General features: G+C 34.8%; 1 protein-coding gene across 1 annotated transcript in view; it reads right to left on the bottom strand.

The window, feature by feature from the left end:
• The window catches only part of LOC115452224 (ATP-binding cassette sub-family G member 1), a 78,130-nt gene that overhangs the window by 20,541 nt on the left and 37,436 nt on the right, over window positions 1-20,153 (bottom strand). Inside the window, exons 2-4 of the mRNA XM_037442181.1 lie at window positions 13,295-13,412; window positions 10,022-10,241; window positions 9,550-9,695 (exon numbers count right to left, since the gene is read on the bottom strand). Of these exons, the coding sequence (XP_037298078.1) occupies window positions 9,550-9,695; window positions 10,022-10,241; window positions 13,295-13,412 (484 nt within the window). The remainder of the gene's footprint in view (window positions 1-9,549; window positions 9,696-10,021; window positions 10,242-13,294; window positions 13,413-20,153) is intronic.

Genomic DNA, 20,153 nt, shown 5'->3' with positions numbered 1-20,153 from the left:
CTCAGATGTGCAGATTTCCTCACGATGTTTTCCTTCACCGTTAAAGCGAACGATAAATTCAGAAAGAATACATACATGATTTTTAGAAAAGTCAGAGGTGTGTGCCCTTGGGATTTGAACCTGCGGACATTCGTCTTCGTAGTCCGTTCCACACCCAACTAGGCTATCGCCGCTATGTGGATGGATGTTTTATTACACCGTTAAAGCGAACGATAATTCACAAAGGACATACACATATCTTCGAAAAATTGGAATATGTGTGTAGGGTTTGAACTGGTTTCTACAGACCTACAGTCTTACTTATAAAATTTTCGCAAAGCTATATTCAGTTAAACACAAATATATTCGATCAGCCGTAAGTCAAAACCCGCCATTTCGCCTCATAATAAGGTTTAAATTAGGAAACCGTTGATGTTTTTGGCAAATTTTAAGCAATTCTTAACCATCTCTTAACGCTGTAACAAGTTTATAAGTAAAACTGCTAATCTGGGCAGTCCTAATCAAAATATGGCGCACCTGTTTTGTGATACGTTTGAATTTAGTTTGCTGTCTCCAGTGACAATTTACCTGGTCGATACGACTTGTTAAAATTCCATTAAATTCCAATAAAGCTTATTGTTTACAATAAGCTATCGCGTTAGATAATGTATTGAATAACTTAAGGAAAAATATATTTCGTAGAGTAGTTACACTGAGTGGCATCAAACATAATTACCAGTACTTAGTAGTATAGACTGGACATCAGGACCAAATTTATTCTACCAAATTTAATACCAATTGGCAATAAGTCGTTATCTTATTTGAAATGTTCGTGTGACGATGTCACAGCGTCCTTTGATATTGATGCATGAGTAACATTATACAAAAATATGCTAATATGTACATTAATAACGTGCAAATCACGATATGGAAAAATGAGAATTTTACATTGGTGTTTTGCTAATTCACAGTAGAATGAGTAATCATCGCATGAGCCCAAATTTTGTTATGATAATCTTCCTAATGTTCATTCTATACAATCTCAGAACAAAACTTTTCCGTATATAATGCACTTTGACAGAACTGTTTGCATGACATTTTAACCACAATATAATATCACAGACGTGCAAAAACGAACAATTAGAATTTACTAAAAGCGGTAGTGTATGTTTATTCGTTGCAAAACATCTTACATATTTGGTTGATCAATAAATTACACAATAAAATTATTAAGTTCTAAGATTTTTTAACACGTCTGGTTTTTTGCATTAATAATAATAAAATAATTTACTCACATCCATATTAAGATATAAAATTACAAATCATTTCACAACCAACAATATTCTTTTTCCCGGTCAAACAGGATACAAGATTGGATCACGTGGTACAAAGGAGCTCCTTCTCATTGACATGACCATTTGCCAGCAGGCTCGTCATAATAGGCGGAATTTATCGGCTGCCTGGATTGATTATAAGAAAGCCTATGATTCAGTGCCCCATACTTGGCTCTTGAGGGTGTTGAATTTGTATAAGGTTGGTACAAATTTATGCACCTTACTTGGGTCATGTATGGGACAATGGACCACTGTTCTCAGATATCCAGGTGTGATTCCCGCTGAATGTGATGAGCCAATTAGGATCAAGCGGGGTATATTCCAGGGTGACAGTCTGAGTCCATTGTGGTTCTGCATGGCCCTGAATCCTCTCAGTACTCTCTTGTTGGATTCGGGGTTAGGATACCGTCTACGGAGAGGGAGTGAGCCTATATCTCACTTGCTTTACATGGATGATCTCAAGTTGTTTGCATCAAAACAAACCGAATTGATAGAGTTGTTAAAAATAACTGAAAAATTTAGCAACTCAATCAATATGGAGTTTGGTGTAGATAAATGTGCAGTTATTCATGTGAAGCGAGGAGAGGTTGTGGTCTCTGATGACATTCAAGTCTCAGAGACTGTAAGACTTAAATCCCTTTCTGAGACGGAAACCTACAAATATCTGGGTATGCCTGAGGCACTGGGTATTGTTAGTGCAGACGTAAAACAATCGGTGAGGGAACGTTTCTTTGGCCGCCTGAGAAAAATACTCAACAGTTTTTTATCGGGTGGAAACAAGATTCGCGCCTTCAATGGTTGGGTTATGCCTGTACTCACGTACTCTTTTGGTATACTCAGATGGACTCAGACCGAATTGGACGCCCTGGACAGAAAGGTCCGACTCTACTGACTGCACATCGTATGCACCACCAACGTTCGTCAGTGATGAGATTGTAACATCCCGCGGAAATGTGGAGGCCGAGGTTTACTTAATGCTAAGGACTTGCATAACCGCGAGGTGTGCAATCTTAGGGATTATTTCCTTCACAGTGAAGTGGGCATGCATAGGGTTGTAGTTATGGTGGATAAAGGATTAACCCCGCTTTCCTTGGCGAAAGAGGACTGGCGGAGACCCAGAGGTCTCCGCCAGTCCCAATACCAGAGTATTGGGTATAAGGGAGCGCAGGGAAATATGGAAGAGCAAAGAATTACACGGTCGGTTCTATGGGGCCCTTCATGGACCTGATGTGGTCCAGCTTGCGTCCGTATCTTGGCTACGTTTTGGTAACCTCTTTGGGGAAACTGAGGATTTTGTCTTTGCAATTATGGACGAAGTTATCAAAACGAACAATTATAGGATATACATCCTGAAGGACGGTACGGTCGATATTTGTCGGGCATGCCATCGTCCTGGTGAATCAATCAGGCATGTAATTTCCGGTTGTTCGTATCTTGCTAACGGCGAGTACTTGCATAGACACCACCTTGTAGCCAAGATCATACACCAGCAAATTGCTCTTCGATATGGTCTTGTGTCTTCTGAAGTACCATATTACCAGTATATACCACAACCAGTTCTCGAAAATGATCATGCAACGCTCTATTGGGATCGATCTATTATAACAGACAGGGCAATTGTTGCCAATAAGCCTGATATTGTGATAGTAGATCGATTGTCGCGCCGGGCAATACTTGTTGATGTCACCATTTCGCATGACGATAACCTTGTTAAGGCCGAAAAAGATAAATTGTCCAAATATTTAGACTTGGCACATGAGGTTACCGACATGTGGGATGTGGACTCTACAATTATTGTCCCGATTGTCGTTTCTGCGCATGGATTGATACCAAAGAGCCTCGACCAACATCTTCAGAAGCTCTCAATTGGCCGTTGGGTCGGAGGCCAGATACAGAAGGCGGTATTGCTGGACACGGCGCGCATTGTAAGGAGATTCCTCACTTTGAATCCCTAACCGCCGGTGGCCTGGGTGTTGCGCTTCGCCATCGGAGGGTTATACATTTTTTATATTTTTATATGCATGTTTTTTTTCTTTTTAAATGTATATGTAAAAATGTAAAACAAATACCTTTAAAATAAAGAGAATTGACCATAAAATAATAATAATATCAGCCCTGTACTGTATACTTGCCCAGTGCTGAGCACGGGCCTCCTCTACTACTGAGGGGGATTAAGCATTAGTCCACCACGCTGGCCTAGTGCGGATTGGTAGACTTCACATACCTTCGAAATTCCTATAGAGAACTTCTCAGGTATGCAGGTTTCCTCACGATGTTTTCCTTCACCGTTAAAGCATACGGTAATTAACAAAGAATACACACATAATTTTTTAGAAAAATCGGAGGTGTGTGCCCTTGGGATATGAACCTGCGGACATTCGTCTCGGCAGTCCGTTCCACAACCAACTAGGCTATCGCCGCTATATTTTTTGCATTATTATTATTATTATTATCGAAAACAATTTAACAATTGATTATCCAAAAGACGTAGCATGAACTACATTAATTGTTTGTGTACATCTACATCATTCGTCACCAGCAATTATTACTACATATAACAGTTTTTTTAATATAAAATGGAGCTATGACCAAATCAAGCACAACTTACAATAAAACTAACTACATATGAATATATTTCACTCATCCCTCAGTAATATATGTATGTTATTGGGTCATACATTTCGCTTGCTTTAAAAAATAAACTTCAAAACCACTACACAAAAAATAATGATTTAACTTTTATACGGGTTAAAAAACTAATTAGAGCAGGAGCAATGTAATCATATTCAATTAAGTTTTGGAGTCAGAAGAATTTTTAAATTAGCCACGATAGTCGCAGTCTCGTAAAGTTCACCGGGATTATACAAAGAACGTAAACTTTTATTATGAAGAAAATGTTTTGTGAATTTTGTAGCATGTTTGAATGTATTACTTACGCATATCGTTTTAAAAGCTTTACTTTTCGAGAAACAAGGATACCGATTTGGTATTATATTAATTGCCTTAAATGTTTTCCGCGAATTTTATATAAAACAAGTTAATTTGTTGATGACGTTATCCTATATTTAACATGTTTTTGAATTTGGAACAAAGTCTTTACCTATCACATAATGCATAAAAGTATATCTATGAGCTTCAATTCGTTTGACATTAGGTGCAGTGACGTCGCTTTGCCCAGCCACAATAAAATTATTCTGATCAACATGATATGATATTCTGTGAACTATAATATTATTCTTGTGAATAAGTCAATGAACAGTAATAAACACCGGAATCTGTTAAAATAATAATACCTTCATTAGTGTTTATGCTTATTTTTTGTGAATCTATATTCTCTACTAATATATGAAGCTGAATTTATTTGTTTTAACTGCGCGTTAAGTCTCTTGAACAACTGAACCGATTTTGATTTATTTTCACTAATAGAAACCTGAGTACTACAGGCTACTTTTATCCCGGGAAAATATAATGCTGGATGTTTATCCAGAAAAAACTGTTCACTCGGACGGAGCCGCGAGCAAAAACTACCATTAGAATATCTGTGTAAAGAGAACGACACCCTAGTTGGGGATGAGACAGTCTGCTACAACAGATGTCGCAGGTTCAAAACCCGAGGCACACCTCTGAGTTTCCAAAGTTACATATGTATTGTTTAACAACATTTTTAACGGTGAAGGAAACATCGTGAGGAACAAAATCAAATTAGTACTTCAAATCCAAATTACAAAATTACAAATCCAAATTAGTACTTCACATACCTAGAGGTATGTGAAGTACTAATTTGGATGTGAGATGTATAAACAACTCTTGATTCCATTTTTTAAACTGGAAATGCATAATTACAATAAAATCTTACGAATGCTTCCTTAAATTGTTCCTTTAAATTATTAAAATATTAATATGTTTACTACCTTTTGCTTGGGGATTCAACCTAATGTAAATTCATGCGAACTTTAAATTCGCAATCCCGCAGCTGTTGACTTTCGTAATAATTTTCCTCATACCTTTTGTTAGATGTAAAGCGGACCACAGAGCAAAGATTATGTATTCTATATCTAAAATATTGGGGTGTTGTTAAATCAGTAACTAAATTAGTGAGCGGGTCCTATTTTTATAATTAACTAGTTTTTGCAAGGCTCCGTCGTGAAAAGGTTTTTCCGGGATAAATGTCCTGTTTTAAATTTTCTCGGGATTAATAATAGCCTCTAGCATTGACTTATGTAGCTACCTATTAGTGAAAGAGTTTTCAAAATCAGTTCCACGGATACCTACAAACTTACTACGAAACTTACAATCTTTTTCGCTTTATAATATTACTTAGTCTAAATATATATAACTCAAAGGTGACTGGCTGACATAATGATCTATCAACGCACAGCCCAAACCACTGGACGGATCGGGCTGAAATTTGACATGCAGATAGATGTTATGACGTAGGCATCCGCTAAGAAAGGTTTTTGATTAATTAAACCCCCTGGGGATAAAATTAGTTTGAACCTATCAGTGACGGGAAAATATGTAGCAAGGCTTTTATCATACAATGGAGTTTTATTCCGGAAAACTCCTTCACGCGGGCGAAGCCGCGAGCAAAAGCTAGTATAGATACAAATGTGTTTAATTCATACGAATACATTTATCTTTTACACGAAAGTATTAAAGCTCGTTCACACTTCATTCTTCCGTTGAATTCGTTTGCAAATATTTTTCGCAATCTGGTTTTTAAACAAGCATAACCAGTTTTTGATATGAATATGTAACGTTACCAATTACGAATAAATATATTATATTAAATACAGGATACGTTTAACAGCTTGAGTGGTCACATTTGCTTATTAATGGAAAATTTATATTTTGAAATAGTACTTAATATCTTACTCATACATAGCATCACGACTTTTTATCTTTTCAGGGGTAGGTAGAGGTGTAATACACATTTTGATAGCTGTAATGGGAGGGGGAAATGTAGGCATTCTCCGAATAGGAGTCAAAACTCCGAGCTTACATTTATAAAAAGTCAATAACATTTTATCCAACCCGGGAAACGAATCTAAGATCTCAGCAGCCTTTTTATTTGACTAATTTGGGGAGATTAGTGTTCTACGGTTTTGGCAATCTTCATCGGTCGGTGTCATAATTGAAGAGAAAAAACAATACTTGATAGTTATTAAAATATAATATTATACAGGATCATTTTGACATCGGGTTACTAAATAAAATCACAACTTGGAAATAACACTTTACATTAAGTTACTTGAGCCGTAGATGTAAAATAAAAAGTGTAAGTTTCGAACAAAATAAGTATTTATAAAAAGTAATTTTAATTTTACGCGCCCTAATGCCACTACTACTACCCTAAGAGAATTCGTGGCAACGGCAACATCATACTTTCAGTCACAAATATACCCACACACACGCCATATTCGCATTAAATTACAAAATGATAAAAATATCAAAAAACTAAAACCAGGATTTTTCGAGAAAATATTAGTTATTAATGGATGATTTCTGGCACAATGTCAGCAAAGGTGAAGATGAATATGTGGTGTCATTTAGTAATGCAATGTGAAAATGACCCTGTGTAATGTGTGGTAGCTTATAAGCAAACAATCATTTACAGTATATTTATGCATTAATATAAACTCCAAATATTTTATTATTAAATAATAAGATTGCGCCTTTTATACCGAGACGACCATGAATGAGCCACGATTGACGTCACAATATGTTTCATTTTACGTCAAATTTTCTTTCGCCATGGTAATTATTGGGTCGTTTATTAAATATAACGTCACAACACAAATGTCACATGACGTGTTTCCGCGCGATATTTAATCAATGAAATTTTTTTTTATTACATTACGATTGTAAAAGAAAAAGGTGTATTTAAAACTGTAAGTTATATAATGAACACGGGTAATTTGTGAATTATTTCTAAAACCTGTCAAGTAGCCGATTGTTAACCCTTACAGGAACATTGGCAGAAGGGTGGAACAAAAAAATGCTAAATACGCTTTCATTCATTAATACTAATGCCTGGATAATAATTTCTCATGTTTACGCGAATGTTAGACATTAAAATAACATACATTTTCGGAGTACCGCTGTTAACATAGTGAATATATGAGAGAGATCCGCGATAAAAACCTAAAAAATAGTCTTATTTCAATGATTAGTATCTGTTTTTTTATAGATCATAAATATCATAAATCTGAAATAATAGCAGGCAATAATAGCCTTTAACGTCACAGATATATTATGGAACTTGTATATGATGTTCGAATATGTACCAACCGCAACAGTGACTTAAACTTTTAAAACTATGAACAAAATTGTGGAATGGGCAACATTGGTAATTTCTCTACAAAATATTAATATATACTTATTTTTTTAAATCAACATAACCGTTACAGTTTTAATACAGTTCAGTTTTAATATGTTGTTATTATTGCTATTTGTTTTCCTTTTTTCCAACCTTGAGACATCGAGATAGAGTCTGAGTAATTTAATTATTGTAACAGGTTTGTAAAAGATGTGCGATACAAGTTCTAAACTTAGTGCGCATTCTAACTCAGTAATATTAACCGATATTTTGTAAGAACCATGAGTTGTAAACATACAGGGTCATTTTGACATTGCGTTACTAAATGAAACCACATACTCGTCTTCACCTTTGCTGACATCGTGCCAAAAATCATCGATTAAAAACTAATATTTTCACAGAAAATCCTGGTTTTAGTTTTCTGATTTTTTGATCAATTTGAAGTTTAATGCGAATGTATGTGCGTTAGTGTATTTCTGACTGAAAGTATGATGTTACCACCGCAACGAATTCTCTTAGAGTAGTAGTAGTGGCATTAGGGAGCGTAAAGTTAAAATTACTTTTTATTAATATTTATTTTGTTTAAAATATACACTTTTTTATTTTACGTCTATGACTCAAGTAAGTTATTGTAAAGTGTTATTTCCAAGTAGATAAGTATGTGGTGTCATTTAGTAACGCAATGTCAAAATGACCCTGTATATTTTTTATTGTGTTGAATGACGAAATTGCCGGTCGCCTGATGGTAAGCGATACGATCGCCCATAAACAGTAGAAACACAATTCAACATCTTGAATTATAAAGTATTGTTCGGTATTCCACTGCACTTGCCGTCCTGAGACATAAGATGTTAAGTCTTATTATGTCCAGTAGTTAAACTGGCTACAATGTCCTTCGAACCAGAAAACAACAGTGACTACACAGCTGCTTGACGGCAGAAATATACTTTGCGGTCGTAACTACCCAGGCGGACTCGCACATATGAGAGTATTACCACCAGTAAAAAATATTAATAAATAAATATTGACAGGTAAAAATATTACTGCTATTACACACTGATTCTTATACGAGTTTAATTACGTTGTAGCTAGGTAGCTATTTTAGGAAAATCGATTTCAATTCGCAGTCTTGATCGGTCATCGGATCATATAAAAACTTGGTAGTTTGCCTTTGACGTGGTTTTGACTTTTTAGCATATACTAAAAAGTTTAGATTTGTAATAGTTGTTTTGATTCATCTTGCTATGTTAATTAGTATTTGACGTCAGAGTACGCTAGATAGAACAGCATTTAGCTATTACTTACTTGAGAAACGTCTTTTAATACGGCAGTAATATATCGAATGTCTAACGCCAGAATTATATTATACTAGCAATAAAATTAATCACGAAAAACTATATAATATAGTCTTGTATCAAAAACTTGGTATAATTAACGAAAAATGTTGGACAATACTTAATAAATAATCAAATAATTGTTAAACATGTCTACGGATTTTGTCGCTGTTTTTTATGTTATCATTTTCTCTCGACGTTTGGATGACTTTGCAGCCGTCGTGGTTGCGGGTCGGATTCAGGTGTTGGTCATCCGAAAGGCAGAGTTACAATACCTACATTTTACAATTATACATTTTTTTTTCATTTCAGAAGCTTTCAAAGTGATTTATCGGACCTGCACCAGCTGACTCCAGAAGCCGAAACATGGCTATCAAAACTCGACATAGATTTATAGAAGAATTTTTAACGGATCATAACGCCATACGATGATGGCTTGTTTTTCATTGAGTCCGCCCCGTGACTACGAAGCAAAATCTCGTGAGAAAATTATAAAAAATCTGTAAAAAAGTTTTATAACAATGTCTTATATTCACCTAAACATTAAATAACATTATGTCTACGGATTTAACAATTTACTTACGTAGTGGGTTCGTCTAAGAAGACCACAGGAGGATTGTCGATCAGTTCCACAGCAATGGACAGCCGCTTCCTCTGCCCGCCTGAGAGGTTGCCGCACCTTGTATTCTCCGCTCCGGACAACCCCAGAGTCAGGAGCACCTCGCTTATCTTGAACAAAGTTATATAGGGTTGGTTGGACATGGTTAAATTATTTCCATATCTTTGAAGAAGTGAGGTTTAGATGCTGTCAATTTGCTGTTGTGAAACACTAGCTGTCAGTTTCTGTATAGTGTAGTGATTCTAGTAATTTTTTGAAAGCTTCAGTGCTAATTTCATATTTTTGACAGTTTTGTTGACGTGTGTTTTATTGGATTTTTTTTGGTTTTACGATTACCTTTTAAAGATTCTCAGATATGTTATATAGCACAGTTTCTGTTGAATAAATGTGTGTGGAGTGTGTGTGCGTGTAGCATTACATAGAACAAAAAACTTACAACAGTCTGTTTTAATTTATCAGCAAGGGTATTTCCCAATTTCATGTCAGCCGCGAACCTCATGAGTTCGTTGACAGTAAACAGCGGGTTGAGCCGATCATCTTGCAATATGTAGCAGGTCTTCTTCCGGTACTCCTTGAGGGAGTGGAGGCTATTCGACTTGTTGCTGAACTGGCAGACGCTGTCGCCAGCTCTTATCGTGCCAGTAACACCCTGCGTCCTGTGAAAAGTACATATTGCAATCTCGTAAATGGTGTTCGTGTGATTGTGTCGTAGGATAGTCACCGTACACATAACGTAAAACCCGCAATATATATATTTTTTTTATTTAAGGCCAGCGAACAGTTATTTATACTTGTCATAACAAGCTTAAATAATTTGGCACCATGAACTTGTGCAACAACCACTTAAAGGCTCACACATGTATATATAACGGTTGCAGTATGCATTACAAAATTATGACAAAATTAAAATGTTTTTGCGAAATTATTAACTAAATTAAAAAAAAAAAAAACTATAAAAATTAAATTAACAGAAGCATATATGCGAAATTATACAATCAAAGTTTAGAAACATTGTAATTAAAATTTTAAGAAGTGCAAATTAGTTATTAAGTCTAATAATAGGCCACGTAAGTGTGTTATGTGGGATCAGCCTGCGTATATGCAGCTTCTTAGGATTCAGCAGCTAAATAGGCCGGCATAATTGTGTCGATTGACGAGCGATAAATCTATCGATATTCAGCACTACATATGGACCTCACACCACTTACTATCAGGTGCAGTGGGGTCACTATGAGTAAAGTATGAAAATTTGTTTAATATACAATTAAATGACAGGCAATCTTCAACTGTGCGAGAAGTTATCTCAAAAACATTGTAATTTGGGCAAAAGTAATAGTACTTTTAATTATTACTGTCGATGAAGATAATTCCGTAAGGCTTTCTGAAGATGAACATGTATATAATTTTTTTAAAGTTAACTATTATAATATCAAGCGAGCCATGTATGGCGAATCCTCTATGTGTAAAACTATTGAATTATTGCCATTAAAATAAACACAACTTGAAGTCTTGCGCAATTTATTGCTACAAGAACTTGCTAGTCTAAACATACCATTAGAAAAATCATTTGATTTTTATTTTATTTTTAAACTAACTTTTGCTCGTGACTTTATCCTCGTAACATAGTTCGCTCGGGTGAATTACTTATACCAAATTTCATCGAAATCTGTTCAGTACTTTTTGAGTTTATCGGGTTTAGTCAAACAGACGCAGCAGAGGACTTTTTTTATAATTTAATATATATGAGAATGTAGCGTAAAATTCCAGGATGAATGGATGAATCAATCCTTCCTGGCCTAATTTCGGACACGGCGTCGAATTTGAACGGAGATAAACCAGGTGCGTAGGAGATATTATAGTGCAGGCGTGTGCGCAATACACATTTGAATTATCTGTTCTTTCACCCTCTCAGTCCGATGATAAGGCAATCTGACATGACCGGAGAGAGATCAGGCGCAGGACTAACGGCTTTACACACTTTCCGAAGCACGGGGGTATCACGGCGCTAACTTCCTGACTCCGACCTGCGACTGAGTAATTTTTAAGTTCGAAAAACCCAGTCACAATATTATTTTTGGACCGACGAGGGATTTGAACCCAGGGCCCTCAGAGCGGGAGTCGGTAACAATCAACCTTTAGTTTCAGAGAATAAATCGTTCGAACAAACCATTAAGGTCTTTTATCACTTATAATTAGAATAGTATGATAATTGTAAATATAATATACTTAAAACAAGTATATACACTTAAAACAAACCACAAACCAGTTAGTTAAACTAGTTCCATTAATTATTTATAAATAACTGGGCTATTCCATTGCGAATATAAATTATTAAAGTATAATTTTGGCCTCGGAACCAACAGCAATGAAAAAATTTCTATAATATTTAGAATCATTAATAAATTTCATGACATATTATTTATAAAACGGACAAGCTGGGATATCGCACCAATCCCAAAAAACGATTAGATTTTGAGGTTATAATTGATAGTAAACATTGAAAGCCTTTCAATGTTCAAGGTAGATTTAAAGTCCTATCATTTACACTTTAAATATGCTTTTCATTCATATAGGTATCCAATATATATCGAAGCACTAAAGATTCATCACTATGTAGTAGGTATCTCATCCGTTAGAATAGCCGAGTAGTCAATGAAATAGTGAGAGTCTAGTTTACTTATTTGTCTCTGATAAGTGTAGTGTGAGTGACGTTGAATTAAAAAATGAAGCAAGAAATAGGGAAGCTACTCGACTAGATTCTGGATCGATAATATCGATCATTTATACAAAAATCGATTTTATTCAACATAGGGTTCTTTTTATTAGGGGAAATATTTAGCGGGACCTTTATCCCGGAAAAACTTTCACACGGGCGGATCCGATAGTAATTTGATATGGAGAGAGTTTGAGGCCCCGGAATGGAGCGAGACAGAAGAACGCTTCTTTTTATATGTAAAATTCATAAATATTTTGTACGACAGACAAGTAAATGTTCGCATAATATATTGCGCTCTGCTATCTGTACGAAGCCAGGGCGGGTCGCTAATATAGAATCTAATTAAAGAAAGTAAATCAATATGAATTAAAAACTAAAAAAAATACTTTTTTTATACACAACTTGATCTATAATTAATTTAGTTTTAAAACTAACCACCTATTTATTTGAGACGCATCCACTGCTCGATTAAATATATTATAATAAGGAAAAAAAATATCGCCTCACAAATCGAATATATTAACATGTTTCAATAATTAATTATCGGTAATTAGATGTATCGTTTTGTCGAACCGGTACATCTCCATAGACAATTAGCTATAAATATGTCGGCGATTTTGACTTTAATTCGTTACAATACTTTTATATATTCGTTTTGGATATAACAGCTTGTCCGTTTTATACACATATTTGCAAGTAATATAAAAAAATACATAAATAATTATGGTGCTAGTCACATCTGTTTTGGATCTGGGGCCGTTTTCGACGATATCCTTTACGTTTATTATTCAACATAATTACTGGAATAAAAATACAATATTATGTTGAACATGATTAAAAAAAATTAATTATTAATTATTTTTTACTAAATTCTTAATTTAAAAATTTTAATCATAGCTGAAATTCAACACTTAACGATTTGAATTAATGATAATTATGAATATGGACATGAATTGTTATTTCAATATTCTGAGGAAGGCATCAAAGACTTACGAGAATCCTGTGAGTGCATTCATTAGTGAAGATTTGCCAGCTCCCGAAGGACCCATAATCGCTGTTAGATGTCCTGACTTGAACAATCCTGACACATCCTTCAGGATGGTTTTCTTTCCTGTAACAAATATTGTTATATATTAATATATTGTTACTTGCAAATATATCTGACGGTTAACACAGTGGAAACTTCGCACAACATTTTTATCTTTCGCCACTGGTAGGCCAGCATAATGGAATAAGGCCTAAACCTTCTCAGTAGTTTTGGTGGCCTTTTCCCAGCAGTGACACAGGTATATTGCACACATATAATATATTGCAGTGTTATTTGCATTGAGGTATTATCATCGATATACATGTATGTGCTACGTGCTAGATCTGACGTTCCGTATACTCTCATACTCATTGTGTTCGACTCAACTGTACTGCAATCCGTACACTTGACTTTAGTATGATTTTAACATTGACAGGGTGTGGTTATGTACAGAGTGGCGCTCATAATATAAGAACTCGAGTTTAAGTGTAAATCTCGATGTGAATAAAAAATATTAGTCAAATAAGGAAAAATATTTGTTGTTCAAGTAAATAAATAGGTTACGGCAGTGATGTTTTGGTTGCAATTTTAGTTCAGATTTTGAATAAATATTTTATATGGACGTTCGTGTCTATAGAATATACGTCAATGTATATTATTATGTTCACATTTTCTATAATATTATAAGACTAATATTATTCACCCTAGTGGACCTTGTATCTAAATTTTCTCTTATTCTGTCCAATGGTTGTCCGTAAGAGATTGTCTTGAGTGACAAGATAGCCAATTGTACCCCTTCTCCGCCATCATTGTTTAGTTTTGAGTACAGTGTTCCACATTGTTATTTACAATAAAGCTATAAAAAATATTCTCCGTCTGTCTGTACGCGTATTATCTATAACGCGATGTGAACAATTGAATTATGCAATAGAGGTCAGAATGGCATGAATAGATGCATATTTAGTAACTAGATGCTCATTCACCATGAAATTCACATTGTGCAAACTGCAGTACAGTCATTCAATCATTTTACAATTAAACATAGTTTTTATATGTCGTAGTTAATTGGTATTTTCTTGTTCAAGTTCTTAACAACAGTTATTTCTTTATGTTTTATTATGGGAATTTCGAAGGTGTGTGAAGTCTACCAATACGCGCTAGGCTAGCGTGGTGGACTAAGGCTTAATCCCTCTCAGTAGTAGAGGAGGCCCGTGTTCAGCAGTGGGCAAGTATATAATACAGGGCTGATATTGTTATTATATGCTTTGTATGTTTTTATTACATAGATACGTTGTCCGAGCTCAATACTGGCAAGACGAAAGCAAGGTAATTGCCCGACATTCACTTAGTCAACCTCCAACCACTGTCGCGGCTAGTCGGCTTACAACTTTTTGTACTATTATAAAAAATAAAATTGTGTTTTACACGATGTAGGTACAAATTATATTCCAATTGTGAATGAAACAAACGTTTGATTTCATACGTTAGTAATAAGTATTTACTATTTAACTTATTTTCTAAGTAATAAATGCATTTCATTCGACTGTCACGGCGACGCGACGGGGCGATCGATGCTCGGCCCTATTCGGGCATGCTCGGGCCTACTCGGGCCGTATCAATGCGAGCCGCTAGGGCTGTGACTATTGTTAATACTGCGCTGTTTTTATATGCAATTTTGTTAGTGTATGACGCGTCTATTTGTAAAATGTCATTGTTTGTATGTATATATGTTTATTAAAATGATTATTTCTAAACTTAGAAAGAGAAAACAATTTGTTTGAAGTATAACCATACTATTGACACGAATTACGTGAAATACCCTCACCTAGTATAAAACAAAGTCCCTTACCGCGTCTGAACACGAAAAAAATTAAAAACTACATAAAGGTTTACGACAAATTTGGTATGGATATAGTTTGAGACCCTGGGAAGGATATAGCTTTTTATTGTTCCGGAAAAATATATAGCAGGACTATTTAGGAAACACTTTTTAACGCGGGCCAGGCCGCGAGCATAAGCTAGTGTTAGTATAAAATTATCAATATTTTGTTATAATCAAAATCGGACACTTCGATTTTCAATTGAAATACTTCTTATTCAAACTATTTTTTTTATTGAAAATCAACGGTGTAGTATGGGTTAGAAAGTGAATGAGGGTTTCTCATTGTTGGCAATATATATTTTGTGTTATATAAATATATTTAAACTTGTAATTTTTGTTCCATTAACTAAAAAAAAAAACCTCTAAATCACATTATATTATAATAGCTCTTATTTGTTAAAAAAACATACCTTCCAAGTTCCACACACATGAGTTTGCAAGCAATTTTAAGCAATTTATTGAGTAGAAAAGCTATAACAATGACTAATTAGCAAGTAATCTTTAACCTCCATACATGATGAATGTCAAATTAGATTCGCATTCCGGTGTCACATCATTATGCTATGAGTCTGGTAGTATGACTGTCACTTCCGAGGGGCCTTCTGGACAGGTACCTACCAACGACAGGTACCAATGTCTATTTCTGTCGCTAAGCTGCAATGCATACGGCATTGTTTGGTCCAGATTGACATTAAAGAAAGCGTAATTGACATTTCATTTTTTCAACATACTCAAATGTTTATATTTTATGAAACTAGATCTAAAATTATGAGACCCATTATTTTCGTTTTTCAAAACTCACATATTTTCATTGATAATTTTCACTTTGAATTTTGTTTTATTCTAAAACGACGTAAGCACCAAATGACGTCACATATACGGTTCAAGACGCAATGACCTTTGCTTTGTAGTAAAAAAGAAGTCAAGTGACAGTTTTTTTTGTTCCTATCTCTCTCTTTGAAAGTTGTGACGTATCTTTTGTACCTAATATTGACATTAGACATTGACAAATGACACTGTCTTAGTTTTTTAATATAAATAGTAAGGTGAACTAAGGAACTATTTCATTCAAGCGTAAGGTCAGGTGGGGCAAGTGCGCCGACGGGGTAAGTGCACCTACCCTAAAAAAATCGAAAACTATTGATGTTATACAATTACCGCAATCTTATATCTATGCTACTAACTGAAATACAGTTCCACTAAAAACCATAAATGGCTCTGTTCATTTTAATACGATTTATTCGCCATTTTATTTTAAGTGTTATTTAGACCTGTAAACAGAGATGACCCCGTGAAAGATAACTTCAAATATTTTAAGATATTTAACATATTTCTGTAAACCAGTAAGGTGAGTACATAGTTTAAACCTTTTATTTTAACTTCCTGCCTGAATTTTATTTATATATACTAAAATAAAGGATTTTTTAGCAATGCGAAAAAATGTATCTCAAAATTGTCAAGTAGGGCAAGTGCGCCACAGTTACTAGTCGTATGGCGCACTTGCCCCTGAACTTTTTTGAAAATATGTTTTACTAATATGAATTATTATTATTAAAATGTTATATTGTATGTTGTTGTGAGCCGACTTAAATAAAATGGCGAATTAGTTAATTCGTTTTTACAAAAGAAAAAATGAAATACCTTGGTCTAGAGCAACTTTACGTGACAAGGTTGCAACTGTTCGATCAGGCACGTTATCTGGGTATAATGAAGCTTAAACATATTAAATGTCATAAGGCCAAATTCTAAGTAATTGAGTTATAAGGCAATCAAAATTGTTAATTCCTACATTTTTGTACGATTTTTTTAGTTTTTAGAAATAAAATGGATTTTGTATTAGGGCTACCTGTTTTTTATTCCAACATATCCGCGCACAAAACTCTAATATTAATACCTACCCGAATATAGCAAAAAAAAAATTCTAAAATGTTTTGAAGCCCTGATTTACAAATATATGGCGCACTTACCCCGAATTTGATTTGACAGCCATAGTTTGTTATAATATTGAGTGATTAAAAATTATCCAAGAGCAATGCGAGTAAAACTTATTTCTCTATGGACTAAAATGAGTTTTTTTTTTATAATGTTTCATATTGGCGTTTTTTTACACAGGCGCACTTACCCCATTTCCAGAGGCAAGTGCGCCTTCTACCATTTTTTTTACTTTGAGCAAAATATTATTAATTTATGGTCCGATTTCCTTGAATGGCTATAGGTTGTTATCACAAAATACCAAATATTCTTAAATTAATAAAATTACATTCTTAAGTCAGCACAAAAAGAAATTATTTTACATTGAATCCAGCTATGAAAATTTTATGGCGCACTTCCCCCGACTGACTTTATGTGTGACGTCATCAAGCATTTTAACTTTCGTGTACACACGTTTAAAAAAAGACTTTTTAGCTTTCGTGTACACACGTTTGTGTACACGAAAGTTAAAAAGTCTTTTTTTGTAATTTTTCAAGGTGGTAAACATTTATTTAGCGCGAAAAAAGCGCGATAGCCTAGTTGGGTGTGGAACGGACTGCCAAGACGAATGTCCGCAGGTTCAAATCCTAAGGGCACACACCTCTTTTCTAAAAAATCATGTGTGTATTCTTTGTGAATTTATCGTTCGCTTTAACGGTGAAGGAAAACATCGTGAGGAAACCTGCACATCTGAGAAGTTCTCTATAGGAATTTCGAAGGTGTGTGAAGTCTACCAATCCGCACTAGGCCAGCGTGGTGGACTAAGGCCTAATCCCCTCAGTAGTAGAGGAGGCCCGTGCTCAGCAGTGGGCAAGTATATAATACAGGGCTGATATTATAAACATTTAATTAATCAACATTGTGTGAATTTGTATTTCTTTTTATAATCTTGTACTCTTTTTTTGTTTTTTTTTATATATACTTACATTAATGTAACGTTTTTAAGTTTGTTGAAATAATTCACAGAAGTCTCGTATCAAACAATATTACGAATAAAAATCTGTACTGTACTATAACATATGTTACATTTAAATTTGATTATTTTTATTTTGAAACACTTACGTGGGATAGAGGCGCATACAAATGCCTGACTTATAGTGACATAAAAAACATAAAGAATGGACTATACAACTATAAAATACATACAACTACTTACATTCTTATAAGCTGAGAAGCCCGAGTCATAAACAAAGGCCGTCGTGTTTGGCAAAGCGGATACTTCACGATTTGAAATGGTATTATATATTTATATGTAGTATTTTTTCGTAATATGAACTTACTCCGTATCCGATCTTACCCGAACACTTATAAGTCTCTCTAAGAAGATTAATTTATTATAATTAATAGCTTTTGCTTGCGGCTTTGCCCGGTAAAGTTTTCCGGGATACTTTTTGAGTTTACCGTGTTCAGAGAGGCAGATAGAAGAACTTTGTTTTAAAACATATTTATTAGGACTTTCTAAAAGGAACAATTTCTTCATACGTGATTGTTCAGTAAGTCTGTTTACGTGGCGCACGCAACAGAAGCTCCCAAAAAGATAAAATTATCCTCGTTTTTGCAAATGTTTCATTGATGCTCCGCTTCTTTTGATCATAGCGTGAGTTTATATAGTCTTCCTCGATAAATGAGCTATATAAAACAACTTTTTTATTCGAACCAGTAATTCCTGAGATTAAGGCATTCCAACAAACAAACTCTTCAGCTTTGTTCCTTTAAAGCGCAATATCTTGTAGTTATGTCTATACTATAAAACGACTTTGATGTTCACATATGAGTAAATGATTCATAGAGGAAAACAGCAAACATGTAAACAGATACCTCGTGATATCATGCTGCTCGCAATGGCACAAAGAATTCATCATAATGCACATGTGTTGTATCCTAAGACTGCGGCTACATTGTGAAGAAGACAGCGAAGTGGCAGCAACTCCTTAATTTTTTTAGATTTTTTAAAGAAATGAGTGATTCTATGTACTGAGTAGACTAGTAATAGTACGAAAAAGAAACAGGAAAGCAAAATTCGCCATTCGGTTACTTGGACGACATACTTGTGGATGCACATATGAGTCTTTAATGTCAGTTTAAGGTTGTTACTTTATTATTCGTTTAAATATAAGTCACAATAACGGCAAGATGCGCGTGCGCGTGCTTGCTGGAGAGTGGTAATGTAGTATTTGTGTTGCCACAGTGCAACTTGTTGCCAGGCGTATATATGGACGTATCTATGCGATTAGACGTCATATACTTATGCCACTTATTTTAGTTTAAAAACCTGAATTGATTTTGAAAACAGAAGTCAGCTTGCGGTGATTGTTCTAACTTCTATCTTCAGCATATATCTTTGTCCACTGCTGGACATAGGCCTCCTTTAATACGCGTAGTTTTACACTGTCTTCGGCCTGTCACATCCAGTTCTTACCAGCGACCTTTCGCAGATCGTCATTCCACCTAGCTGGAGGGCGTTCTACACTACGTTTGCCGAGCCGTGGTCTCCACTCAAGAACTCGTTTACCCCATCTGTTATTGGTTCTTCGATAGATATGCCCTGCCCACTACCACTTCAGTTTGCTAATCCTGTGTGCTATGTCGGCGACATTGGTTCTCTGACTGATGACATCGTTACGAAGTATATTCTTCAGAGAGACTTCGGGCATAGCATGTTACATAGCTCGCTGAGCGATTTTGTACTGTTGGACCAGACGTACTGTGAGCGTCCACGATTGTTACCATGCTAATATTACGGGTCGTTTGTCGTCAAGTTTTCTTGCAATCCTAATCCTCTTTTGAATAAGTTAAAGGCAAATGTAAGCCAGAATTGATATGTTCATATTAATTCTAAGTATTTTTAACATGGAGACGTCATGTCACATTTGAATTCAAGTATACAGGATTCATATATGATAGGATTTTAATAATTATTAAGTTATTATAATTCTTTAATATAAAATTATACATCAATTTGCCATTTTTTA

Source organism: Manduca sexta, chromosome 24 (genome assembly GCF_014839805.1).
Source record: "Manduca sexta isolate Smith_Timp_Sample1 chromosome 24, JHU_Msex_v1.0, whole genome shotgun sequence".
Taxonomy (NCBI): Eukaryota; Metazoa; Arthropoda; class Insecta; order Lepidoptera; family Sphingidae; genus Manduca; species Manduca sexta.
This window is presented reverse-complemented; position numbering and strand designations above follow the sequence as displayed.